Source organism: Myxocyprinus asiaticus, chromosome 34, assembly GCF_019703515.2.
Source record: "Myxocyprinus asiaticus isolate MX2 ecotype Aquarium Trade chromosome 34, UBuf_Myxa_2, whole genome shotgun sequence".
In the NCBI taxonomy this organism is placed as follows: domain Eukaryota; kingdom Metazoa; phylum Chordata; class Actinopteri; order Cypriniformes; family Catostomidae; genus Myxocyprinus; species Myxocyprinus asiaticus.
Genome location: NC_059377.1, coordinates 36,874,079 through 36,901,203, shown reverse-complemented (window position 1 = coordinate 36,901,203; position 27,125 = coordinate 36,874,079). Strand labels below are relative to the sequence as shown.

Here is a 27,125-nt window from a genome sequence, read left to right as displayed (position 1 = left end):
AGTACTACTCGGGATCCTAGGGGGTGTGGGGGGGTGCACAGCGTGAAGCATTACATGTTTCCATTTATCATGATATAAATATTGGGGGGGTTGTACTTGCTTGTTTTGATTATTGGTGGGGGGGATACCAAGAAAGTTACTGCAGCGTTCACATATATCACATATATCCAGGGTTGGAGAGTAATGGAATAAATGTAACGGGATTACATATTTAAAATACAAAATATTAGTAACTGTATTCCACTACAGTTACAATTTAAATCATTGGTATTTAGAATACAGTTACATTCAAAAAGTATCTTGATTACTGAAGCGATTACTTTGCATTTTATTGTCATTTGTTTCATTTAATATTTAGTCCTTTCAGATGGAAAACATTTATACATATAAATGATGATATCCAAAGTGCATTTGAGCAGCGGTGAAACACTTTCTTATGATGTGTTACATTCATATGAGCAGACAGAGAAGTAAGTTTGAAGTAAGTTTGAAGTAAGTTTGGAGCAGAAGTAATAGAAATAAACCTTGTGTAAATTGTCAGCTTTACACTCAGCTAAAATGCTATTTCTAGCCATTTTACATGCACATGTTACCAGGCACGATCATATTTTTTTTTTTTATCAAGAAAATTCACGTTGGATCATAATTTCTTTTTTTCTAGTAAGACCTTTGATATTAGGGCAAAAATCATATTCTTGATGATAATTTTTGTATTGTTTTCCTGTAAAAATATCTAAAAATCCTTAAAACAAGATCAATTTGATTTATTTTGTTTTAGAAACAACACTGCATAAGATATTTCGGTTTTTCAGAGAATGTATTTTTAACATGTGCATTTTGTCTTACTGTACTGGCAGAGTTTTTATAGTCAAAACAAGTGAAAAAATCTACCAGTGCTGAAGAAGTAATCCAAAGTATTTAGAATACGTTACTGACCTTGAGTAATCTAACGGAATACGTTACAAATTACTTTTTACAGCATGTATTCTGTAATTCATGCGGCCCCGATGCGACAAGGGCGTGTCGCACTCTTCTGCTGGAACTGTCCCATCAAAAGGATGAGGAGGAGGAAAGAATCCCCATTAACAAGGGTTGGAAGAGAACCCTCTCTGACTTACAGAACCCGAAATAAATTGGGATTTAAACCAACAAAAGACGCATCTTTAACTGCTATACCTACACACATATTACCGGTCCATCATTTTATTTCTCTTATGCACACCAGCTTGAACAAAGCAAAGCTATTATAGAAATGAGGAAACGGTGCTAGGCCATATGCTATTCATATTCAAGACTTATGAAATGGCAGTCTGTCTGTCGGTTACATTACGTAAATGAAACATTGAGCCAATAACTCACAGCGGCGGGGCATTACTAAAATCGTGAGTGACCAGCCTTTGAGAACATTATGTCACTGGTCCCAATCAGGAGGGAAGCTGCATAAATCGACTACGAATCAATATTTTCTTCTTTAAATGTGCAATTTATATCAGCAATATAAAAGAATAACTTCCACGTGAACCTAAATAACTCATGTAAATATAAAACTCCTAATTGCTAAAGGCTTCCTTTAGTTCCCATAGGAAGTTCTGCATTTATTGTAATGTGGTTATTCAATTTTCATACACTCCTGCTTCATGGCATGTCGTCCCGACACGAATTGTTTCTTGCCTCACATTATCATTAGAAACACGCCCTAAATATTCTATATAACCATACGCTGTGTATCTGCAGAAAGCGAGTTTAAAAATAGTTAACGTGGGAAAAAAATGCCTCATGTACCTGCTTTCACTTGGTTGATGTGAAAGCCACCGATTTTCTAAACCGTTCTTAAATCCCTATACAGAAGTGCTGCAATTAGCCTACCTTAATATACGTTATCCAAATCAGAAAGAGCAAATGGCAGGTTAAATGAAGACGAGATGTCTTTTTAAATGGCGATTTTGCTCTTCCTCCTCTTTTCCAACCCTTCTTCCTCGCCCCCAACCTGCCAAAGAAAGACACTTCTGTGGTTTTGCAAATCGGCGATATCTGGAAGGCTTCGGCTGATTTCGTTTTAAAGACCATTTAAGATCGGCTTTCCTCGGATAGTGTCGTTGATATTCGGAAAATTGGTACGAACGATCGACGTTCATTTCACACATAGCCAAGATAATGTCTAAAATATTAAACAGGCTAATTGTAGGTCTCGACATTGCGAAGTAACAGAGGGTTTGTGGGCATTAGCCTATTAAAAATATTTATAAACAGTAAAGCTATACTCTTTTTATATTATGTCTTTTTGTGTGTGTGATCTCGAAGTAGGCCTCTGAGGTAACTTCAGCAATATTTTGCCCGTGCAAAATAACTGGAATCACTGGAATAACAGATTCAAAATGTATTTGAATATAAAAAACAAATTTCTAAGCAAACATGTAAAGATTGAAGATCTCAAAATAATCACGCAGCGATAACATGATGGCAATCATCTTTCTGTGATATTTCTATGAAGCTGGGGAGACGATTCCGAGACTCTATGAATGGCACACTTGTCATACTGACCATTTTTTCGTAAAAGTATTGTCAGACTGCCTTTTCTATCCATGTCTGTTGTAGATCTAATTAAATCCCACCATGAGATGCTGCCAGCATGTCTCTGTAATCCGGGCGGGGCGCCATTTCTAATACACACAGACACTAGTTACAGGCAGCCTGCTCGTTTACTGCGTTGAAATCATTCAAAGAACATCCAAAATCTTGTGCCATATTCAGTTTGATTCATTCTTACTATCTACTATTCATCCAGCCAACGGTAAGCGTTATTTTGGCAATATGTTACTGTTTTGTGTGCAGTCAGCTCCGAGCGCTTTTACACTGGCGTGACGTGATGGATGTAAACACTGAATTTATTCCCGTCGCTGTCTGATATAAAATTGCACATTTATCGTAGCAGTTATTGCTGTCTTGTACGTTATATTGCTTGTATTTTGTCTTTATGCGTATTGGGAAAATACAAATTGCTTTTGATGTAGCAGCAGGCTGAGATACTCGCCAAAATTATGTTTAATTTCTATAATTAAATTAGTAGCCCGTTACTATTATTTGAATCCTCATGTTTGCTGTGCGAACCACATTCGGAATTCTCTTTAATATTAAGAAATAGAGCTAAACACCTTTACAGAAGGATAATTTTCCATTATAAAAAAATAAAATAGTCGTGAAACGTATCTTACGCCAATATTTCACGGTTCATTATTTATGAGAACGAGAAAGGCTCGTATTTTACCGATTTGTCAAGCGTACAACCTTATCATGAGATAATGGACCTGGATGTACTTTTTTCTCCAGAAATGCTTGGGTAAACGTCTCGTTAGTAAACTACCAAGCCCACCATTTCTGAGAAAAACACATCAGCAGAGATTATTTTGCAGAGATGGGTCACTTCTATTAAAATTAATAAGAGAAATTGGAACGCCCAGCGGCAGCCAACGGATGTAGAAAAGAAGTCCCGCCTTAAAGGTAAAAGAGCCAATCACCTTTTAGATACAGACGTCGCCTGTCAATCAACTGGACAGTGCGCATGCGCGTTAGCTATACAAGCCGAGAAAATTGCGTTGTTTAGCGTAATCTGAGGTAAGGAAGCACCATTTATGATACCAGTGTTTTCAGATTTTACTGCTGATTTGAAATATGTCTGTATATCTTAATCATGACCAACAGTTTAGGAGATTTCGGTCTTTTCCCATTCAAGTAGATAGGAGCTGCACTGGCATGACTGGAAATAGCCTCCCGAGAACGTTCCAAAGATGGCCGACAGTGGACTGACTTGCCAGAAAGACTTTTGACATCAGTCAATCGATAGCACTTAAAGGCGCAGCGGGATTTATGATGCAGATTACAAGACGGATATCGTGCCTTTTTCTTTTAAAAGTCATTATAGTAGCTCGTTTTCCTCACAAAGTCTTTATCTTTAAAGGAATCTTCTGAGATCAATCGACATCATTTGTGGCATAATATTGATTACCACAAAAATGAATTGTCAATCGATAGCACTTAAAGGCACAGCAGGGTCTATGATGCAGATTACAAGGATATTGTGCCTTTTTCTTTAAAAAGTCATTATAGTAGCTCGTTTTCCTCACATAGTCTTTATCTTTAAAGGAATAGTTTGGGCTCAAAGGACACCATTTGTGGCATAATATTGATTACCACAAAAATGCATTGTGACTTGCCCCTCCTTTTTAAAAAAAAAAAAAAAAAAAAAAAAAAAAAAGCAAAGTGAGTGGGGGCCTGGGTAGCTCAGTGAGTATTGACGCTGACTTCCACCCCTGGAGTCGCGAGTTCGAATCCAGGGCGTGTTGAGTGATTCCAGACAGGTCTCCTAAGCAACCAAATTGGCCCGGTTGCTAGGGAGGGTAGAGTCACATGGGGTAACCTCCTGTGATCACTATAATGTGGTTCTAGCTCTTGTTGGGGCACGTGGTGAGTTGTGCGTGGATGCTGCAGAGAATAGCGTAAAGCCTCCACACAAGCTACATCCCTCCAAAAGTTGGCCCCCAACTTCCATTGTAAGTGCCTCACTGTAACCTCAATTTTTGCTTCTTCTTTTTTAAAGAAAAGGACGAATGAGTCGAAATTATTTTTTTGTGGTAATCAACATTATTCCACAAATGCTGTCGATTGAGCGTAGCTTGTATTTAACCCAGAATACTCCTATAAATTTAATCTTATAACTAATTTCTCTATTCCCAGCATAAGTGAGTTTATTTCATCCCACATATGATTCTGTGGTTTCTCCATAGTGTGAAGATGTTTTACACCTGTGGGCCCAATGAGGCAATGGTTGTGTCAGGTAAGACTAATCATATCACATAAATGTGTTTATAGAATTCATGAAGTTAACATGGGTGATGTCACTACTGTACCAGGTTTCTGCCGCTCTCCACCGGTCATGATCTCTGGTGGAAGAGTGTTTGTTTTCCCGTGCATCCAGCAGATTCAAAGGTAATATTCTCTCTGTGTTTGTTGGTGTGTATGTGTGGTTCCCATTAATAAATCTCAGCTCTTTCTCTCTCTTCCATCACAGAATCTCTCTGAACACTCTGACTCTGAATGTTAAAAGTGATAAAGTCTACACACGTCATGGAGTGCCCATCTCTGTCACTGGAATTGCACAGGTTTCCTACCCTTTCTCACACTTTCTAATAAGATGAAAAAAGCTGTTTTTATACCATCAAAGAGTAGCACGTAAAGCTAAGAACTTGGGCCCAGATTATTGTGATGTTTTGTGTTTCATAACATACTTTCATTCCTTCTCTAATAACTACAGATGCACAGATGTATTGGCCAAACGTCAGTATTGGCTGATATAAGCAATTATTTGCACTGGCTAAAAGCAATCATCGGACATATGCCGATTGTTTAAAAACAGGCAATGATCAGGGCCAATTATTTCCTGTCAAAAGGGGGCAAACAATTGTGTCAGATGGTTAGCCTACAACTCGCGCTGTGTGAATGAAAATGTGTCTTGTGTGGAATTACTTTGAATTGGGTGACAAGACAGCGAAGTTGCATTTTGTAAGCTTTGCACTGCTAGAATTTCACAAGATGGAACTACTGTTAAAACTTTTAACACAACTAATTTGATTACTCACCTTAAAGCTTGACAGAGCATGAAATATGATTTTGTTAAATCAAAAGCGGAGGCTGCTTCAGCTAAAGAAGGACAAGCTTCTTCATTCAGAATTAAGTCAATGTACCTTCCTTCCCCTTGGAATTTATTTCTGTTGCTATGCAGATGACACCCAGCTCTACATGTCTTCCCAACCTAACTCTACCTTTCCTCCATCCTCCCTTTCTGATTGCTTAGTTTAAATTAAATCTTGGTTTTCATGCAACTTCCTTAAACTCAACAGTGATAAAACTGAGGTTCTCCTAGTTAGTACTAAATCTAATTTGGGCAAAACTGACTGTTTCTCTTTGATTATTAACAATTCCATAGTCCCTTGGTCCCCTCAGGTTAAGTGTCTGGGTGTCATTCTCGACAGCACTTTATCTTTTGAAGCACATGTCAATAATATTACTCGGTCTGCATATTTCCATTTACGTAATATTAATCGTCTCCGCCCCTCTCTCACATCAAATAGTACCGCCATTCTTATACATGCCTTGGTCACATCACGTATTGATTACTGTAACTCTCTTCTTACTGGTCTCCCTCTCAAGCTTCTTCATAAACTTCAGTTAGTCCAGAACTCAGCTGCTCGGATCATTACCAGAACTTCCTCCATAGAACATATTTCCCCTGTCCTTCAACAGTTACACTGGCTCACTGTGAAATATCGCATTGATTTTAAGATTTTGCTTCTTACTTTTAAGGCCCTTCATAATCTTGCACCTCCGTATCTTTCTGATCTTCTTCAAATCTGCATCTTCATCATCTATCTCTCTCACTCTACCTTCTGTCTGTTTGACCACCATGGGGTCCAGAGCCTTTAGCAGTGCTGCCCCTTGTCTCTGGAATTCACTTACACATGACATCTGTAATAGTGATAGAATTAATCTAAAGACTCATCTTTTAAATGGGCTTTATCTTACAAACTTTGATTCAGTGGTTACATTTAAACCAAGTCTGTCTTGAGGTGAATTTTTGTTCATTGTGTACTGTTTTATATTGTGGTACTTACATTTTCATGCTTGTAAGGTGTCCTTGAGTGTCTTGAAAGGCACCTATAAATAAAATGCATTATTATTATTATTATTATTATTATTATTATTATTATTAATGTGAGGTAAGAACATTACAATTTTTTAAGAAATCTTACCAATTTAATGTGAGCCTAACAAGAGGCTATTCAGTGTGAGTTAAGAATGTGCTTTTTGTTTCAGTGTTTTGTTTGTAACTGAGACCAGTTACTCTGAAATGTGGAAGACAAGTAGAGACAGTTGTGTAATTAATTTTTAATGACTTGAAACAAGGTAGCCTTAACAAAGTAGAACCAACTATCGGTGTCAGAAGATGTTCCAAATAATCGGATATCGGTATTGGCAAACAAATTTTGTATCGGTGCATTCCTTCTAATGCTTCCTTCATGTGCTCTCAGAATTATCCTACTTCCCACTTCTGAAGTGGTAAATACGAGTATGTCGCATTCAAGTGCTTTGTCGGAGAGAACAGGAAACATGGACAATGACAGGTTCATTCATACTTAGTTCTTGTGAAACTTTTATTTTGACACCATAATGCATATCTTGCCAATGATAATGGAATTTTGGTCAAATACAAGCTATTTACATGGTGTAAAAATGTACAACATGCATCAAATGGTTGCTGATATACATAAATGAATATGACTGAAATGGCAAGTGTTAACAATTAGCTGTATTTACCAAAAACAAAAATTCACAACAGAAACCGTACTCCCCTCCGCCATGTTGAAAGTTTACGTCTCCTCCCAACTCAGAAACTCGGGTATCAAAATGATCTCAGAGTCTCCCAGTCGTAATTACAAATGTTCATGTGCAACTTCAGAGTTAGGAAACTCCTATTTACTATAATTCCAATAGCACGTGAGGGCAGCATAATAACATTTTATATGCTCCGGTCAAGGATCACATAACACTGTTATTGAATGTGCAAGAAATCTACTAAGGGCTCTGTAAGACTTACATGTTGTTGATTTATGCTTGGCTAAATGGCACATTCTCTTTCCTAAAGATGAAGATTCAAGGGCAGAATAAGCAGATGTTGGCTGCAGCATGTCAGATGTTCATGGGAAAGTCAGAGAGTGAGATTGCCCATATAGCCTTGGAAACACTGGAGGGACACCAGAGAGCCATCATTGCTCATTTGACTGTGGAGGTATGAAACACGCATGCATAAATACTGCTCATCTTGCTAATTTACCAAACTCTGCATCAAAAGATTTAAAACTAGATATAGTATACTAAATCTAAGTATACCTAAGCCCAAAGTATACTTTGGTCGGACGGACACTTGACACAAATCTTGTCATCAGCAGAGTGCTTGAGCACTGAACATGCGCAGCTCAATTTGTCAAAACCACGCGTTCAATGCGTATGCGCCTGGAGTTATTTGCACTAATTAGTGGGTTCACAAGGTGGCAACACTCACACTTGAGCCACGCTAAAAGATGTAATCACCACTAAACATCAGGAGATGAAGGTAAAAACAACAACAGTGGATGTGCAAGTCAAGAGCGCATGTGTAAGGAGGTCTGGGGATACCTGCATTTGTATAACTCGAGTCTGAACTCCTGAAGATAAAGTCAGGTGTCTCATATCAGTCAAAGTGCACATGCGCCAACTGCCTGTGTATCATACTTTGACAGGCTACTGTATGCAGACGCTGAGCGTTCATGTCAAAATTTAAGTATCCCTAGGGCTTTAGTCTGGTACATGATTAAATGTAATTGTAGATTAAGAGTACAAAATGTGCATTCTCAACATTTTAGCCTTTAATTCTTTCAGTAAAGTTTTCTTTACTTTCTTCTGACAACTAAAAGTCGTACAAGTAAGAAACACAGTTGCATATTAATTGTGTTTTTGTGTTTGTTCTTTAGGAGATCTACAAAGACCGTAAGAAGTTCTCGGAGCAGGTGTTCCAGGTGGCCTCATCTGACCTTGTCAACATGGGCATCAGCGTGGTCAGCTACACACTTAAAGACGTTCATGATGACCAGGTCTGTTTGTGTTATTGTGTTTATCTAATTCAGTATTTTTTTAGGAAACTAAGTAACCATTCACACTGAACGCGCTTTTTTGTCCGTGTCACACTGTTTTTCATTGCTTTGTATTCCTATGTAAACATGCGCTAGATGGACGTCTTCGATCGTTGCACTGCCTGGTTTTTCAGCGTCTCGTACAGGAGCACCACGTTTTTTAGATGCGGCGTCAAGTTGAAAAGAACTTAAACTGTAAAAAACACGTTTCGAGACATCTGGGTTCTGTTCTATTCATGGCGCCGCATCTTGCTTTTGTATCGCAAACACGCATTCGGTCTGAAGTCCCTTAGGGATGTTTATTCAGCTTTTTTTAAATTAGCTTGTTTTACGTATGCTTTAAAAGTGTAGGAACCATGTGATCTCAGAATCAAATCCCTCTCTCTGGTTACTTCCGTATCTCTCTTTCTTCCAGGATTACTTGCACTCTTTGGGAAAGGCCCGTACAGCACAGGTGCAGAAGGATGCTCGTATCGGGGAAGCCATGAACAAAAGAGATGCAGTGATCAGGGTGAGAGTTCTCTCCTCCATTGCAAATTCTCAATTATTTTCCACACTCTTGCTGATATTGCATATTATTTATGTTATGTTCACACACACACTCTTTTTAGGAAGCCCATGCTATGCAGGAGAAGGTATCTGCTCAGTACATGAATGAGATTCAGATGGCGAAGGCTCAAAGGGACTATGAGCTGAAGAAGGCTGCTTATGACATTGAGGTCAACACCAAAAAAGCTGAGTCTGAGATGGCCTACCAGCTACAGGTAAAACTACAACCAAGCCTTTGGTAACCATCATAAATGTGAAACATTTTCCTGTCTTCCTGTGTTACACTGGGGGTAAATATTTGAGAATAAATGATAAGGAAATTAGATGTTCAAACAATGGCAGAAGATCCACAGCTAATTGTATTTGCTAGATTGTACTCGTTCAAATAGAAACCAGATTGTATGAGAAAAGAAGTAGAGTCACTGTTTTCAGGAAAATAGGAGTGCTAACAAGAAATAAGAAAGATGTTTCTGACGGTACAAATTCTTTGTAATCCCTGCAGAAGCACAAAAACATTCACGGATTTCTTGTTAAGAGAGTAGTTAACTAAGAGGACCTATCTTACAAACGTTATTGCGAGAAATGATTGTAGATTGTAGAGATCTGTTTTTTTTCAGTAAATCTTCACCCCTGCTGTATAACATTTGCATTAGGTGGCAAAGACAAAGCAGCGGATTGAGGAGGAGAAGATGCAGGTTTTGGTGGTGGAACGATCACAGCAAATCACACTCCAGGAACAGGAGATTACACGCAAAGAGATGGAACTGGAGGCCAAAGTCAAGAAACCAGCTGATGCTGAGCGATACCGCCTCGAGAAACTGGCAGAAGCTGAACGGTAAGATGGTATTAACCATCGCTGTGCCACATAACTTACAGGTTTCGCTTAAACAATTGTCAAATTTTATTGTAATCAGATTAATACCCCGTAGAGAGTTTTATGTCTTACACCATCTGCTCATGTTGTGCTCTCCAACAGTCTTCAGCTCATTATGGAGGCAGAGGCTGAAGCTGAATCCATTAGAGTAAGTCATTGGTCATCATTGATTAGGCCTATAGCCTATTAAAAATGTAATGTTGTGAAAAAACACAGCTCAGACATTTAATGTCTTCATAAGTGAAGATAAGTGTGATAGTTCATATTTATTCAGTGCTTGCAGATGCTTTTCAGTTACATCTAGTGAAATTCAGATGTTCTGATCAGGTCAGAGGAGAGGCTGAAGCATACGCTGTGGAGGCTAAAGGTCGTGCAGATGCAGAGCAAATGGCAAAGAAGGCTGAAGCGTTCCAGCATTACAAGGAAGGAGCAATGGTGGACATGTTGCTGGAGAAACTGCCACTGGTGAGAAATCCACATAAAATGCATACTCTTGTTTGAATGCTACAAAGTTTTATGTCCTGTTTTGATGGTAAATTGAGTCTTTCCTGTTCTATGCTAGATGGCAGAGGAGATTAGTAAGCCTCTGACAGCTACCAATAAGGTCACCATGGTGTCCAGCGGAGGTTCAGAAATTGGCGCAGCCAAGTTGACAGGGGAAGTGCTGGATATCATGACCAAACTGCCTGAAACCATCGAGAAACTGACTGGTGTCAGCATTTCCCAGGTGAAAACAAACATATTTCCTTTTCTACATGCATACTCAACAAATGCATACAGACATGAGGTTTGTATTTCAAAAAGAAAAAAATTCAATAAAAAGAGAATCAACAACGTAAACAAAGATCTTTCCACACAAATGTTCATAGCTGTGTCCCACATGATGCAATATACATTGTGCACTGTGAAATCAAAAAAGGTTTTGCTGCTTTTAGTCCATATCTATTAGCTTTAGGGTCATCTATATGCCAGTGTACTTCTAAAGGTTGACAAAATAAATTTTCAGAAGATATAAGCATTTAAATTCTACAGTCTTGCTCTTCTAGCTAGAAAGACACAGTCAAATCATGATGCCAAACTGTACTCGAGAAACTTTTTCCAATCAAATGTGTTCTAGAACGAGAAGGCACCTGCCCCATTAATCTGCTCACCGAACATTGCTGTGTTTTCACCTGCGCTGATGGTTCCTTCGCAGGGCACTTCAAAGAGAGCACAATCCATGTTGTGGAGACTTTCCAAACAGAATTTCCAATAGTAATCACTGTAGAAGTGAGTTGTGACTGACCGTTATCACCTTTCAGCCCCCCTGAAGCCCTCAGAGTGGAGAGTAATTGTCTTTAAAGGGAATAGGGCATAGGGAATATCACTTCTGATTGGAACGTGCTCACGGGAGTTAGACACGATGAAAGTGTCTGGAGTTTATATTTAATGCAGACGTTTTTCAGAGGTTTCTTGGAATGTACATCACAAGTAAGTTTTCTTTGCTCTTTCTTTTTAGTGTAGTGTGATAATAAACATTGATATGTTGTAATGATTTATTCGCTTTTATTAATGACTTGCACAACAGCTCCTACCTCATCATTAGTGAAGTCCGCGATGCGCTGTTTTTGTTTGTAAGAGGGTCAGTTTGATTACTCTTCGGATCTCAAGTCAGTGGAAAAGCGTCCAAACTAGGTTGAGATGACTAGTTTAAAAAAGTTTGATTACCACTGATCTAGTTAGTACATTTTCATAGGGTAGTATAGTTTCAAATGAAACACTAACAGATTTTACTACATGGTAGTGTAAGCTGTTTTTGATGGTAAAGCATTCAATTCACATTTTAGGTGTTGTCTTCTCGAAAGGATTGCTAGTTGCTTTTGTCAGCCAGCATCGCTGCCTGGTAACCCCGCCCCTTCCACTACGTACGACTAGTTGCGAGCACTGAGTGCATGAAGTACCCTACATTCTACACCTTGTTATATCAGTTGAAGTACATCATCCGGGTACTCATAGTACTCTTCTTTTCATTGCATTTTCAGTGTGAACACACAACTTACACTACAAAATGGCATAGAATAGTTAAGTAATAAGCAATTTGGGACACAGCTCATGTCTATATCTGGCTAAATATGTAGTTTGTACATATACTTGAATGCATAAGTGACACAGAATTTCTCTTCCCCTTTAGGTGGCCCGCACTGGTTAAACCCACCTCTTCTTCAACAGAGCTATGACTTTTATGCTGTAGGCCTATGCATGCCTCACTATTTTTCCCTCAATATATTTTCATTGCTCCTTTTCTCTTTTTAAAAAAAAAATAATTCTCTTCTATCTCTGTAACCTTTTTATGTACCTCTTTCTCCATTTATATCTATCTTCCACACTGCATCTTTTTTATCTTGTCCATCTAACTCTCTCTCTAGCACTGCCTGTCCTTTTTGCCTTGTTGCCATAACCCAAAGTGCATTTTAATCTATAAGTCCAGAGAAGAAGAATGCTGTTCTTAATACTTTTATTCTGATGTCTTTATGAGTAAAGGTTCGTTTCAAGTGAGCTTTTTAACGAAACAATGGATTCCTATGGCGCTATTCACACCGAGTCCGACAAATCGTACTCTGATATTCCGAAGGTTTTTTTTTATCGGAGAGTGGTTCTATATTTTTTCTTCGGACTGCGATGAGATCAGAACTTTTTGTCATTTTTCCAGAGTCGCTGCAGCTGCTCAATCCAGTGCGTTGGTGGCGCAAATCAACTGGCAAACTCCGGCATTCGACGTGCAGCTGATACACACCCCCGGAAATTATAAACTTTAAAATAAATCGTTGCAGTTTGTGAACCCTTTGTACTGCAAACATAAGCCCGGTCTGTTTTTGAAAGTCTGCTTATGGCTTTTTTGTCTTAATGTACATTATTTAATATGTACGTATATCACTGTGCCTGTTATATTCTCATGGCATCAAAAATAGCAGTGAGGTTCGGCAATTCATTTGCGCTAAGCTAGTAGTAAAATATCTCGTAAAAAGACTCAATAGAGATGGGGAAAAAATATCGATATGTTAAGATATCGTGATATTTTTCCTTGTGATATTGTTTTGATATTTGCACGTCAAATATCGATATTAATATTACAATTTTTCCACATGACCTAACCACAAAAATAAGGAGCCATTATGGTCTTATATGCTTATGGCTTTGCATTGTACATAGATATTAGGAAATAAATTGGCCTTGATTTGTAAATTGGCACTTTTATATTAATTGAACAATGCATTTGGTGATTTGGAAACCAAAGTTGACTTAAGTCCGATGAAGACAAATGAGAAACATTGAGTGAAATATTGCAAAATATTGTAGTTTTGAATTGTGATACACCTAAAATAAAGAATCGTGTCATGGCCTAAATATCGATATTATGTCGTATCGCCAGTTACCTTGTGATTCCCACCCCTACTTTACATGCAATATAATGCAGAACCACACAGCTATTTTCATTGCATGGAAAATACAACAAAATGTAATAAAAACAAGCAACTACAACAGCATGTGTTGATGCCAATCAGTAACTGATGCTGTTGTAACTGTTTCTGAAGGTTGAATAGGATATACTTTCACTTTTCCTCAAGGTTGTATTTTAATGGTGTCGGTATTAGTTTGACAGTTTAACAGAAACTTATTGGAATTATTGCGGTTATCTGCTTCAAATGGTACAATGCTCAGTTCAGTGGAAAACTGAAGATACTGCCAATTATGTCAGATCATGTTTCCAGTGTATAAGGAAACTGAACTTATTTATATGTAATGTGAGACAAGTTATAGGTTAGTAATGACTGTATAAGAGGTTATTTATTTTGTATCATTTAAAGAATTTTCATTCATGAGTAAATGGTTGCATTACATATAAGTTTGGACTGAAAGTCTTATACCAGACCATTTTGGGAATTATCATCACTTTTGTCGGTCACTAGGACTAGATGTAACAGGGAAACTTATTGTGTAACAGTGTTTAAGTTGATTTTGCATTCATTTCAGTGGTCAATTCAGCACTTTTGCATGCTTGACCAAATTATTTATTTCCCTTTTTTTATAATTAAAAAATTATTTTAACACCCTTAATGTGGTGTTTTGTTTGTAATGATATAGTATCTAATATGTTGGTTATGCTACATATGGTACCTAGTTCTTTGATTATATAATCATAAACATTATAAGTAATTGTGATGAATTTCCATTTTCTTCAAATGTCTAAATGTCAGACTCATTACAATATATTTAAGCTACTTGTGTTGACACTAAAAACTGTTATTATTTTTTCTTTTCATGACAGAGACATTTCACAAACACTAATTATAAAAGTAGCACTAACATTATGCTATGGTACTTTTATAGATAGTTGTAGCAAAGAAAACTGAACTAACACATTTATGACACTTTTTCTTATTTTTCTTTTCTTATTTATTTTCACAATCTTCTTTTTAATCTTCTTGACTAATATTTTGTAAATGAAGTGAGATGCATCCCTTGAAGGCTGAAGATGTCCATTTATTATTGGTGGGCAGAATATACATATTTATGCATATACAGTAATGTTTCGATAGATGTAGCGTGCCAGGGCATTAGTTAGAACTATTGTTATGCTGTGTAGGCTAGTGCTGTTATGGTAGTTTGTTGAAGAAACACTTGTCAAAATATTTTTAATTTATACATTATATGCTTTTTTTTTCTTTCTTCAATTCTGTACTATCTATACAAATCACTTGTTCCTAATCACCAGTTTTAAATGTTATGATTTTATCTGCTTCAATGCATGCAAATGCAAACAAACCAAATCCACTCTAAAGATACTATTTATGCTTATGATGCCTTAAACTAACCTCAAGACAACAATAAACATTTATTTCAATAATGAAACCAAATTTTTCTGTCTAAATGTATTAAAAATCATTTTAATACAAATAACGAACAGGGTGTTTTGACCTGTGGTAACAGTGAAAATTTGCTTTCTCAATTTAAGTGCACCAGTGATTCAGGGACACGAGACAAAGTTTACCTGGAGTAATATCATTTACATTTGAACACATACAGCCAGAGAAGCTATTTGAAATGCAGTCACCTAGGCCTATTCCTGATGTTAATGCTGAGATTAAAGAGGAATGGTGTACTTTAAAATGTTTACCTCTTTATTTCAGTGAGCAGCAATTCTGTGGACAGAAACGCCTTGTTGATGAGAGAGGTCAACAGAGAATGGCCAGACTGGTTTGAACTGATAGAGTCTACGGTAACTCAGATAACCACTCTGTACAATTGTAGTGAGAAGAATAGGGTTGGTGCTGTTTTGGCAGCACGAGGGAGACCTACACAATATTAGGCAGGTGGTTTTAATGTTGTGGCTGATTGGTGTGTGTGTGTGTGTGTGTGTGTGTGTGTGTGTGTGTGTGTGTGTGTGTGTGTGTGTGTGTGTGTGTGTGTGTGTGTGTATGTATGTATGTATGTATGTATGTATATATATATATATATATATATATATATATATTATACACTATATATATAACTTAGGACACTAAAGAGACCTTTCTACTGACTCTGAAAAACACCAAAAGAAAGATGCCCAGGGTCCCTGCTCATCTGCGTGAACGTGCCTTAGGCATGCTGCATGGAGGCATGAGGACTGCAGATGTGGCCAGGGCAATAAATTGCAATGTCTGTACTGTGAGATGCCTAAGACAGCGCTACAGGGAGACAAGAAGGACAGCTGATCATCCTCGCAGTGGCAGACCACATGTAACAACACCTGCACAGGATCGGTACATCTGAATATCACACCTGCGGAACAGGTACAGGATGGCAACCATAACTGCCCAAGTTACACCAGGAACGCACAATCCCTCCATCAGTGCTCTGACTGTCCGCAATAGGCTGAGAGAGACTGGACTGAGGGCTTGTAGTCCTTTTGTAAGGCAGGTCCTTACCAGACATCACCGGCAACAGCGTCACCTATAGGCACAAACCCACCTTCGCTGGACCAGACAGGACTGGCAAAAAGTGTTCTTCACTGACGAGTCGTGGTTTTGTCTCACCAGGGGAGATGGTCAGATTCGCGTTTATCGTCGAAGGAATGAGTGTTACACCGAGGCCTGTTCTTTGGAGCGGGATCGATTTGGATGTGGAGGGTCTGTCATGGTCTGGGGCGGTGTGTCACAGCATCATCGGACTGAGCTTGCTGTCGTTACAGGCAATCTCCACCTCCCTCATGTGGTACCCTTCCTGCAGGCTCATCCTGACATGACCCTCCAGCATGACAATGCCACCAGCCATACTGCTCATTCTGTGCATGATTTCCTGCAAGACAGGAATGTCAGTGTTCTGCCATGGCCAGCAAAAAGCCCGGATCTCAATCCCATTGAGCACATCTGGGACCTGTTGGATCGAAGGGTGAGCGCTAGGGCCATCCCCCCCAGAAATGTCCGAGAACCCCCCCACCCCCTCCCTTTGTTCAGGAGCACATTATTCCATTTCTGTTAGTCACATGTCTGTGAAACTTGTTCAGTTTATGTCATAGTTGTTGAATCTTTTTATGTTCATACGAATATTTACACGTTAAGTTTGCTGAATATAAAAGCAGTTGAAAGTGAGAGAACGTTTCTTTTTTTGCTGTTTATATATATATATATATAAATTATTTCATATATCTCCTTTCTCAGACCTAGTCAACAAAGTACTTTGTCTTGAGGTGAATTCCTGTCTTTGCAAAAAGGTAAGGAACATGCAGGCAAAAACATGAAACTTGAAAACCTAACAATAACCTGTAGCATATCAGCTGCACCAAAATATTTCACTATAAATGTCCTAACTTTTTATCTACCAACAGCAAAGAACAAAACTAACAAGTCTTTAAGTGTGTTTACCAAACTTTTTCAGGATTTGTGAGGGGCACTAAATAGAAGAAAACAAGGTTTTGGAAACAGATAGCCTACTACTAACCAAGTTCTAATCAAAATGTAGTTTTAAAGCAGAAATGATTTATTTCAGAGAACTGAAAAATTTGAGGCAATTCAGGATTTCTGAATCTGGACTTATTATCAGAGGAATAAAATTAATTGGTACTGAGAGTATGAAAGCAATAAAATAGTATATTTGACTAAGAAGTGGGACAAAAAATATTTGCATACCATAAGACATTGCTTTTTTACTCTAGGGATTCTCCTACAAAATATATAGGCCTATACATATTGTGGTTGTAATTCAGACTGCATCTGATAACACGAATGTTCCAGAAATCTTTTATTGTTCATATTAGGAGAAACAGTTACGTTCGATGAATGAGTGTTGATACAGCAAAGTCATCTTAAAGAGTAGTTAATAATAAGTAGAAGCGAAAGAAGTTACACATAATAATATTGAGAACTGTGTTATTTTCCAAAGACATATAATGGGTTACAACAAGGATTATACATGTAGGACCAGCCATTCATCTGGCTGCTAACTGGACACAGATGGCATCTTGGATGTCAGTGATTAAATGGCTTAGCAATATGTTAACAACCTTTATTCTGATCCCTAATGTTGCCTTTTAATACATAAAAAAATAAAAATAAAATCATATTTCAACTGCACCACAAGCCAATCCTTCCCTTTTTTTCAGAATGAACACATTCTCTATATATACACACAGTAACTCCCAATGGATAATATTGAATATAATTGCATAAAAAAAAAGAACAGTTGATATAGTAGTTGGTATTAAAAAAAATAATAATTCAAAAACACACTACCAAATAGTACCTGGTAAACAAATTATTGTTTGCACAATCATTTTCATCTCCTCCCTTTCTTAAAAAAAAAAAAAAAAAAAGGGAGGGTCAAAAGAATATAAAATGACTTGACTCTTTTCAGTTTAAAAAAAATCTGACAACTTTATAGATGTTTCCACACATTAATCTCCTTTTTTAAATGTTCTCTTACATGCTCTTTCAATCAACCCTTCAAACACACATACATACATACATACACAAGGACAATATAAAAATACATGTTAAAAATGGCTAAAATGTAAATGATGAAAAACAGAAACAATGAATAAAAAAAGGATCATTTAAGTGCCATATCCCATGTAACCTTTTGCTTTTTTTATCCACCACTTTAGTGCAGTCTATAACTTAGCCACCTCTTTCCAATTTCCAACAAGTCTCTCGGCCGGTAGTGACAAACCAGTTGCACTTTTACTTAAAATGTCAATCAGGAGGCAAGCAAAGCAGTGTCATCAAGGCATTAAAACTTCATAACAGCTTACAGGTGTGGTAGGATTTTGAAAATGGTAAACTAGAAAGCTTTTTCATGCATCGCAACTATAAAAAGTTGAAATCATGACTCGTACTGGTAAAATGCTACAATGCTATGCAGGTATGCAAGCACCTTTCGAGGCTCTGGAATACTCCAGGGAACATAAACTAGTAGCAATTTTGTAAACGGGAAGAAAGAGGAACTCTGCAGTCTAAATGTGTCCAGTCTGAATGTGAAATAAGTGGAAGCTGGTTTTCACAACTTGATAAAAGCATGTGCTACTCTGTTAACTGGAAAAGTAACCTTAATTACCTGTTTAAAAAGGTTTGCTTTGTTATTAAATCTTGCACATTCACTGTAAGAAAATGAACTCAAAAGTTTATAGCTTAGTCTCACCAACATACCAAAATGTAACTCATTTTCACTGTACACCTTGCTGTTGCAGTCTCTAGGCACGATCATGATTTCAAGCTCGATTACACATCCTAGTTCTTGATGTACGCACAGTGCTAGAAAGTGTAATCGAGCTTGAAATCATGATCGCCAAGGATGTCAAGATTTATAGTGAAAAAGGAGTTACATTTTGGTCTGTTCTCACCTAAACTCGTTTGTGTTGCTTTAGAAGACATGGATTAAACCACGGGAGTCTTATGGATCACTTTTATGCAGCCTTTATGTCCTTTTTGGAGCTTCACTCATTGTATGGACAAACAGACATCATGTCTCCATTAAAATATCTTAGTTTGTGAAGAAAGTCATACAAGTTAGAGATGACAGAAAGGTTAATTAAATGATGAATTATCATATTTGGGTGAATTATTCCTCTTATAGTTACACTGTTATTGTGGTAACCCATGGTTCTTACTATGCAGCACATCCCTCTATAGTGGCAAAAAAAAAAAAAAGAAAATCGGGGCTGGACATTACTAGTATATAAATGATCACTAAATTAATTAAGCCATCATGACACCTTAAAGCCTTTTCTGTGACACTGCAGAGCAAGCCTTAAGAAAGACAATTTGTACTGTTCATGTGCTGCTTTTCCTGCAAGCCCTTTTCCTCTCCATCAGTAAACCTGCCCTCGCCTTCAAACTGCCCGTCTGGATTTGGAATTTCTCTTTTGTCCAAAGGCAGTGTTTTTATTTCCTTCCCAATTCATGGTCCATGTCTTCTCTCGGAGAAGGTCCATGTCTTCATTCCTCTACGAGTTCATGTGCTCCACCTGGATGGCCGACGTTGAAACAGTGAGGCAGAGATCTTTGTGGGACACCAAGTCGGCCACACTGACAGGCTTGTACTGGATCTCTCCAGCAGAAACGGTCTTGTACTGATGCAGGTCGAAAGGGCAGGGCAATCCCTCTGTAACAGAATAACTGGTTGGTGCCGTGGGATTGGGCTGGTTCTGTGCTTGAGACGCTGTTCCGGCACCTGCAGCCACAGCTCCAGCACCCCTACCTCGCCCACGACCCCTGCCCGAGGGCTGAGCCGGGTTCTGGCCCTGCTGGGCTTGCTGAGCAGCCACTGCAGCTGCTACCGTCAGAGGGTCAGGGTTGTGTTTTCGCATGTGTTTCATCAGGTACGTCTCCTATTGATGACAAAATGAAAAGAACTTAAAATTAAAAAAAATCCAACACAAAAGGAATTTTTTTTTTTTTAATACACTGCAATATCAGTACTAGTTATAGATCGGAATATAACGATAAGTTCATAAAGCAATTCTTGCTAAACAAAATCAAGTTAGCCAACATGTAAACTACATGTCCTATGTCCTTGCTTCAACAAATGTCTAAAAACATTTCTTATCCATAATTTGAAAAATTATGACTAGAGATGAAGAATTTTAATATTCTGGTTGGGGTCTTACAGATGTGTATGCACGATTGCAGAGGCCACACGAGTAGAGTTTGGCATGTTTCACGGTGTGTGTAGACAAGTGAACCTCCAAGCTAGTCGCATCTGTGTAACCACGGTTACAATTGTGACATTTGTATGGCTTGTCCTTGTTGTGCTGTCTCCGATGAGACTGTGGGGGGGGGAAAAAGGTGAGAGGTCATTAGGTCCTGAAGAGAATGAAACCAACATTACCTAGCACACCCACAACAAAACTATAAGAATTTTTCAAAGACAAATATATTAGTAGGGATGTCCCGATACCGATACTGGTATCCGAATCGGGTCCGATACCATGTTCATGTACTGGTACTTGTAATCTTAAAAATGCTCCGATACCAAAAATCGATACCATCTGATGTACCAATGTCATTACGTAAACATTCAGCGCACAAATTAAAATAATGTCATGTCCTAGTGAGACCACGGCCGGCTTTTCCGGATTGGGAAGCTGCCATCATAACGTCAGAGCTCCTTGGTCAAAACAACACAAACACTACAAAATAAAAGCTCAGCCAAAATAAAAGCTCAATTTAAAAAAGTATGACAGAAATAGATCACTTCTGTATAGTTATGCTACTACTACTAATAATAAATCAACAGTGTATTATATTTAAGCAATATCTCAAATCTGTGATGCTCTGTTACGCAGCACTTTATCTGACAAAAATAACTCCAATGTTGTATTTAGGATTGTGCTGTGAGGTTCTGTATAAATCACTTCACTTCAACTCAATTTTATTTATATAGCACATTTAAAAACAACAGAGTTGACCAAAGTGCTTCACAATTTAGAAATCTAAAAATAGTAAATGAACAAACACCATCAACACACATACACAATACATGTTAAAGCATTATTAACTCTAATAAAATGCTGCATATACAAGATGAGATCAATGTCAGAGCAGGTATCTCCAATATTCAGGATTCCCCCAATTCAAATGCCAAAGTAAAAAGATGTGTTTTCAGCTGAGACTTAAAAATATCTATAGACGAGGCCAAACGAATATAAAGGGGAAGATTATTCCATAATTTAGGAGCAGCTACAGAGAATGCTCGATCACTCTTTGACTTTTATTGGACCGAGTGACAGCCAGCAACATTTGGTTTGTAGATCTCAGTGGCCTAGTAGTATAAAGGCTTAGGAGGTCTGCAATGTAATGTGGAGGCAAACTGTGTAGTGCTTTAAAATCAAATAATAAAATCTTAAACTCAATCCTGTACTGAACAGGCAGCCAGTGAAGGGATAACACGGGTAATAAGCTCCCTTTTTTAAAATGTCTTTTATTTTCTCCCCAATTTGGAATGCCCAATTCCCAATACGCTTTAAGTCCTCATGGTGGCGTAGTGACTCGCCTCAATCCAGGTGGCGGAGGACGAATCTCAGTTGCCTCCGCGTCCGAGACAGTCAATCCGCGCATCTCATCACATGGCTTGTTGAGCGCGTTACCGCGGAGACATAGCGCGTGTGGAGGCTTTATGCCATCCACCACAGCATCCATGCACAACTCACCATGCACCCCACCGAGAGCGAACCACATTATAGCAACCACAAGGAGGTTACCCCATGTGACTCTACCCTCCCTAGCAACCGGGCCATTTTGGTTGCTTATAGGAGACCTGGCTGGAGTCACTCAGCACGCCCTGGGATTTGAACTCGCGACTCTAGGGGTGATAGTCAGCATCAATACGCGCTGAGCTACCCAGGCCCCAAGCTCCATTTTTTTAATGCCAGTCAGTAGCCTGGCTGCAGCATTCTGTACAAGCTGCAGGCGGGACAGTTGCCACTGACAGGGTCCCGCATAAAGAGAGTTACAATAGTCCAGCCTTGAAGTAATAAAAGTATGAACTACTATCTCTAAATCTTTGAAACTAAGTACGAGTTTTAGCCTAGAAATCATTCTAAGCTGATAAAAGCTGCCTTGTACATCAGAATTTATCTGTTTATCAAAGCTACGGGTTGAATTAATTATAACACATAGATTTCTCTGTCTTTCAGTTATTGCTAAGGGACCAAGAGTACTGGTTAGCTTCTCTGTATAACCTCTGACTTTCATTAAGTTGTAGAAAATTGTTAGATACAGTGCATCCGGAAAGTATTCACAGCGCTTCACTTTTTCCACATTTTGTTATGTTACAGCCTTATTCCAAAATGGATTAAATACATTATTTTCCTCAAAATTCTACAAACAATACCCCATAATGACAACGTGAAAGAAGTTTGTTTGAAATCTTTGCACATTTATTAAAAATAAAAAACGAAATTGATTAAAAAAAAATCACATGTACATAAGTATTCACAGCCTTTGCTCAATACTTTGTTGAAGCACCTTTGGCACTAATTACAGCCTCAAGTCTTTTTGAGTATGATGCTACAAGCTTGGCACACCTATTTTTGGGCAATTTCTCCCATTCTTCTTTGCAGGACCACTCAAGCTCCATCAGGTTGGATGGGGAGCATCAGTGCACAGCCATTTTCAGATCTCTCCAGAGATGTTCAATCGGGTTCAAGTCTGGGCTCTGGCTGGGCCACTCAAGAACATTCACAGAGTTGTCCCAGAGCCACTCCTTTGTTATCTTGGCTGTGTGCTTAGGGTCGTTGTCCTGTTGGAAGATGAACCTTCACCCCAGTCTGAGGTCCAGAGCGCTCTGGAGCAGGTTTTCATCAAGGATGTGTCTGTACATTGCTGCATTCATCTTTCCCTCAATCCTGATTAGTCTCCCAGTTCCTGCCGCTGAAAAAGATCCCCACAGCATGATGCTGCCGCCACCATGCTTCACTGTAGGGATGGTATTGGCCAGGTGATGAGCAGTGCCTGGTTTCCTTCAGACATGACGCTTGCCATTCAGGCCAAAGAGTTCAATCTTTGTTTCTCATGGTCTGAGAGTCCTTCAGGTGCCTTTTGGCAAACTTCAGGCGGGCTGTCATGTGCCTTTTACTGAGGAGTGGCTTCCGTTAGGCCACTCTACCTATATAGGCCTGATTGGTGGAGTGCTGCAGAGATGGTTGTTCTTCTGGAAGGTTCTCCTCTCTCCACAGAGAAATGCTGGCGCTCTGTCAGAGTGACCATCGGTTTCTTGGTCACCTCCCTGACTAAGGCCATTCTCACCCGATCGCTCAGTTTGGCCAGGCGGCCAACTCTAGGAAGAGTCCTGGTGGTTCCAAACTTCTTCCATTTACGGATGATGGAGGCCACTGTGCTCATTGGGACATTCAATGCTGCAGACGTTTTTCTGTACCCTTCCCCAGATCTGTGCCTCGATACAATCTTGTCTCGGAGCTCTACAGACAATTCCTTGGACTTCATTGCTTGGTTTGTGCTCTGACATGCACTGTTAACTGTGGGACCTTATGTAGACAGGTGTGTGCCTTTCCAAATCATGTCCAATCAACTGAATTTACCACAGGTGGACTCCAATAAAGTTGTAGAAACATCTCAAGGATGATCAGTGTAAACAGGATGCATCTGAGCTCAAGTTTGAGTGTCATGGCAAAGGCTGTGAATACTTATGTACATGTGATTTTTTTCTTTTTTTATTTTTAATAAATTTGCAAAGATTTCAAACAAACTTCTTTCACGTTGTCATTATGGGGTATTGTTGGTAGAATTTTGAGAAAAATATTGAATTTAATCCATTTTGGAATAAGGCTGTAACATAACAAAATGTGGAAAAAGTGAAGCGCTGTGAATACTTTCCGGATGCACTGTAAGCTTTTAATATTTTCCAAACTGTCCAAAAGGCACTTCAGAGACTGATTATTCACAAATTTCAAAAAGTAGATATAACAGTGTGTCATCCGCATACATGTGATAAGAAATGATGGTGGCAAATAGACCCTAGGGGGCGCATATATAGTGAAAACAGAATAGGACCCAAAATGATCTATCATGTAGATAAGAATCAAACCATTTTAGTGCGGTCCCTCGAATGCCAACATCACACTCCAAACGTTCTACAAGAATTGAGTGATCAACAGTGTCAAATACTGTGCTGAGATCTAAAATGATTAAAATTACAGAGAGCTCAGAGTCAACAGCTACTAATAAATAATTTATAACTTTTAACAGAGCAGTCTTTGTGCTGTGACCGGCTCTAAATCCTGATTGAAATTTATCCAGGATATCATTCTCTAATAAAACAGGGGTCATTTGAGATAAAACAACCTTCTCTAAAACTTTAGATAAAAACAGTAATTTTGAGATTTGGCGAAAACTGTTCAACACTGTGGGGTCAAGACCGTTTTATTATTATTTTTTTAAAGGATGAACCACTGCATGTTTAAGACAGGGTGGGACGATACCATTAGTTAAGGAGCTATTTACAATGGACTGTATACTAGGACCTATGGTGACAAACAGGTCTTTAAAAAGTCGAGGAGGAACAGGATCTAAATAAGTGGACGTCAGTTTCATATGATTGACTATGTCCATTAAGATTGGAATAGAGACAGGTTCAAAACAGTCGAATAAACAAGAACTTGTAATGGGAATCGCCAATTAAATACTGGAAGGTGTAATCGGTGATCTGATAAAATCAATCTTGTTAACAAAAAAGTTTACAAATTCTTCACAGGCATTTGGGGTTAAATCTACGAGAGGTGAGGTAGCTGGGTTTAGCACCTTGTTTATGATACTAAAAACTTTTGGGCAGTGCAAACTTTTATTAATAAAATCTGTGAAATATTTTGTTCTTGCAGCTTTGACCGTATACTGGTATTTACTGAGATAATCTCTTAACATTTCATCCGTAACTTTCTCTTCCACCTGCGTTCGTCTTTCCTACAGACCTGCCTAAGAGCATGCATCTCGTTGTTAAACCATGGCTGAGGTTGAGATTTGGGATGTTTAAGTCTGAGTGGAGCAACATCATTCATAATGTCCAGACATACAGAATTAAAAAGGACAGTAAGCTCCTCTGTGCCTAGGGAGGGCTTAAGGGCCTCAATAAGTGAAAAATGGGCATGCTACATAAGCTTCAGCAAAACGATTTGCTGTAGACTCATTCACAGGTCGAAAATGACAATCAGCAAGTCGATATTTAGATGTAAGAGGAGGAAGTTTAACATTGAAAAAGACAAGTTTATGGTCAGATATATAATTGTCCTCTGTAAACACATTACTAATGGATAAACCCAAGGATAAAATCAGGTCAAGAGTGTGACCATGCCTATGTGTGGCATCACAGACTGACTGTATTAAATTAAAAGAATTAATATGATTAGAGAACTGTCTTACCAGTGGTTTAGATGGACAACATATATGGATATTAAAATCCCCAATGATCAGAAGATTATCAGTGGTGGGAACAATGAAAGAAAATCTGAAAAGTCCTGTATAAAGTCCTTATCATATTTGGGCAGGCGGTAGATAAGAGCAAAATATACATTGCGAGTCAGTTCCAGTTAAACCAACTGTAGCTCAAAACTTGAATATTTCTCCACCGGGAGTAGGTTGCAATTACAACAGTCTTTAAGAAGTGGGCTACACCCCTACACCGACCAGTAGTAAATGTTGTAGTTCCTTGGCAATAGTTCAGAAAGAAGGCAGGTGTCCGTAAGGTCAAGCCATGTCTCAGTTAAAAATAGAAAGTCCAGTTCATGTGATAGAATAAAATCATGAAGTATAAACGTTTTGTTCGCTATTAATCTCACGTTTAGTAGTGCAGCCTTAACTGTAGTAGAGTTCAAGGACTGTGTTGGTGTTGATGCTGAAAGCTCCAGCTTCCTTAGGAAGCGATAATCCTTCCGTCCACTCCATCTGTGCGTTGTTTTCGGAAAACGCCAAAATACTGGCGCAGACTGTTCGCACGGGTAAAAGCCACGTTCGCTGAAGCGAAGAGTAATTCCGCCAGTCAGAATAAGCATTTCTCATCTTCCTCGCTAAACAGCCTCCATGCTTTTTGGGATTTGTACTTTACTCTAGTGCAATTTATACCGAATACTTGTACTTTTACTTAATTACATTTCCCAAGAAAAAAAATAGTACTTTTTAATTTTTACAATTTTATTGAAACTTGAAAAGTACTCATTACATTTTTGCAGATACATTTATTTCATCTTACTGGACTGAAGCTGCCTTTTCACTGCATCCAACCAACAACAGATGACAGACCAGAGGTAAGTCATTTCAAATGGAGTGTTGCACGGCAGCTGTGTGGAGTCCTGACTGATTTGAACTTGGGATACATTGAAATATTTGTGACTAGACCATATGCAACTTCCCGACTGAATGTGATGTATTCATTCAAAACTAAGAGCACGAAGTGAGAAACACTGACAGTTTTTGTCCTAAACTTTATTCTAAACGCCGCTGCCGTCTACAGACGTAAAATTTATCATTTGTGTTGCAAATATATATATAAAAACAAAAGGCTTTTTTATACTCCCTATTTGCTGAATTATTATTGTTGTTGTTATGCAAATATTACAATAATAACAACTATAAAACTAGCAATGATAATAATAATACAAATTATGGAATTTGAATAAATATTAATTATAAATTGTATTGAATTTATCTATCTGCCCAACAGCAAGGTTTCGTAGCAAACCTTAGAAAACAATTCACAAAACCAACATTACTAACTTTCTTCAAAGCAAATTTTTATTTTGTATCTTTCTCTATGTCTCAAGGGGCTGGGTGCTCTGACATCGCAATTCGTGAGTGCGTTCTCCAATGCAACGAACACTGTGTGACCTTGGCAATGTTTTTGCAAAATAAAATTGTGGTTCATTACACGTCTCAGGGGAGTTCTGAAGTGAAATGTCCACTGTGTGGCGCTAAAAGCAAGTGAAATGTTCTCCCGAACAGATGAGACGAAGGTTAATG

General features: G+C 38.4%; 3 protein-coding genes across 7 annotated transcripts in view; 1 reads left to right on the top strand and 2 right to left on the bottom strand.

Moving 5' to 3' along the window:
• LOC127425043 (uncharacterized) overlaps positions 1 to 2,007 on the bottom strand; it is a 29,716-nt gene extending 27,709 nt beyond the window's left edge. The window contains exon 1 of the mRNA XM_051670662.1: positions 1,867 to 2,007. The gene's annotated coding sequence lies outside the window, so the exon portion shown is untranslated. The remainder of the gene's footprint in view (positions 1 to 1,866) is intronic.
• A 640-nt stretch (positions 2,008 to 2,647) lies between these two features.
• LOC127425053 (flotillin-1) lies at positions 2,648 to 15,248 on the top strand. 2 transcript variants are annotated; one of them, XM_051670676.1, is made up of 13 exons: positions 2,648 to 2,791; positions 4,782 to 4,831; positions 4,908 to 4,983; positions 5,066 to 5,156; positions 7,697 to 7,840; positions 8,562 to 8,681; positions 9,136 to 9,231; positions 9,332 to 9,484; positions 9,923 to 10,104; positions 10,246 to 10,291; positions 10,471 to 10,608; positions 10,706 to 10,870; positions 12,314 to 15,247. In XM_051670676.1, exons 2-13 carry the CDS (start codon positions 4,789 to 4,791, stop codon positions 12,329 to 12,331), a joined length of 1,272 nt encoding a protein of 423 aa, XP_051526636.1. In that variant the 5' UTR covers positions 2,648 to 2,791; positions 4,782 to 4,788; the 3' UTR covers positions 12,332 to 15,247. The 2 variants fall into 2 exon arrangements, with proteins under 2 accessions (XP_051526636.1, XP_051526637.1); XM_051670677.1 differs by lacking the exon at positions 4,782 to 4,831 and having other exon boundaries at positions 2,662 to 2,791; positions 4,867 to 4,983; positions 12,314 to 15,248.
• A 2,140-nt stretch (positions 15,249 to 17,388) lies between these two features.
• LOC127425041 (zinc finger protein 384-like) overlaps positions 17,389 to 27,125 on the bottom strand; it is a 30,344-nt gene continuing 20,607 nt past the window's right edge. For all 4 annotated transcript variants that reach the window (XM_051670656.1, XM_051670660.1, XM_051670657.1 and 1 more), the window contains 2 exons: positions 20,267 to 20,425; positions 17,389 to 19,987 (listed from right to left, as the gene is read on the bottom strand). In XM_051670656.1, the coding sequence (XP_051526616.1) occupies positions 19,604 to 19,987; positions 20,267 to 20,425 (543 nt within the window). In that variant the 3' untranslated portion in view covers positions 17,389 to 19,603. The remainder of the gene's footprint in view (positions 19,988 to 20,266; positions 20,426 to 27,125) is intronic.

Excerpts from the sequence above, each read along its gene's own strand:
- LOC127425053 (XM_051670676.1), top strand. The coding sequence starts at position 4,789 with ATGTTTTACACCTGTGGGCCCAATGAGGCAATGGTTGTGTCAG. Across the intron at positions 5,157-7,696 it reads CTGTCACTGGAATTGCACAG|ATGAAGATTCAAGGGCAGAA; the intron begins GTTTCCTACCCT and ends TCTTTCCTAAAG. Across the intron at positions 8,682-9,135 it reads AAGACGTTCATGATGACCAG|GATTACTTGCACTCTTTGGG; the intron begins GTCTGTTTGTGT and ends TCTTTCTTCCAG.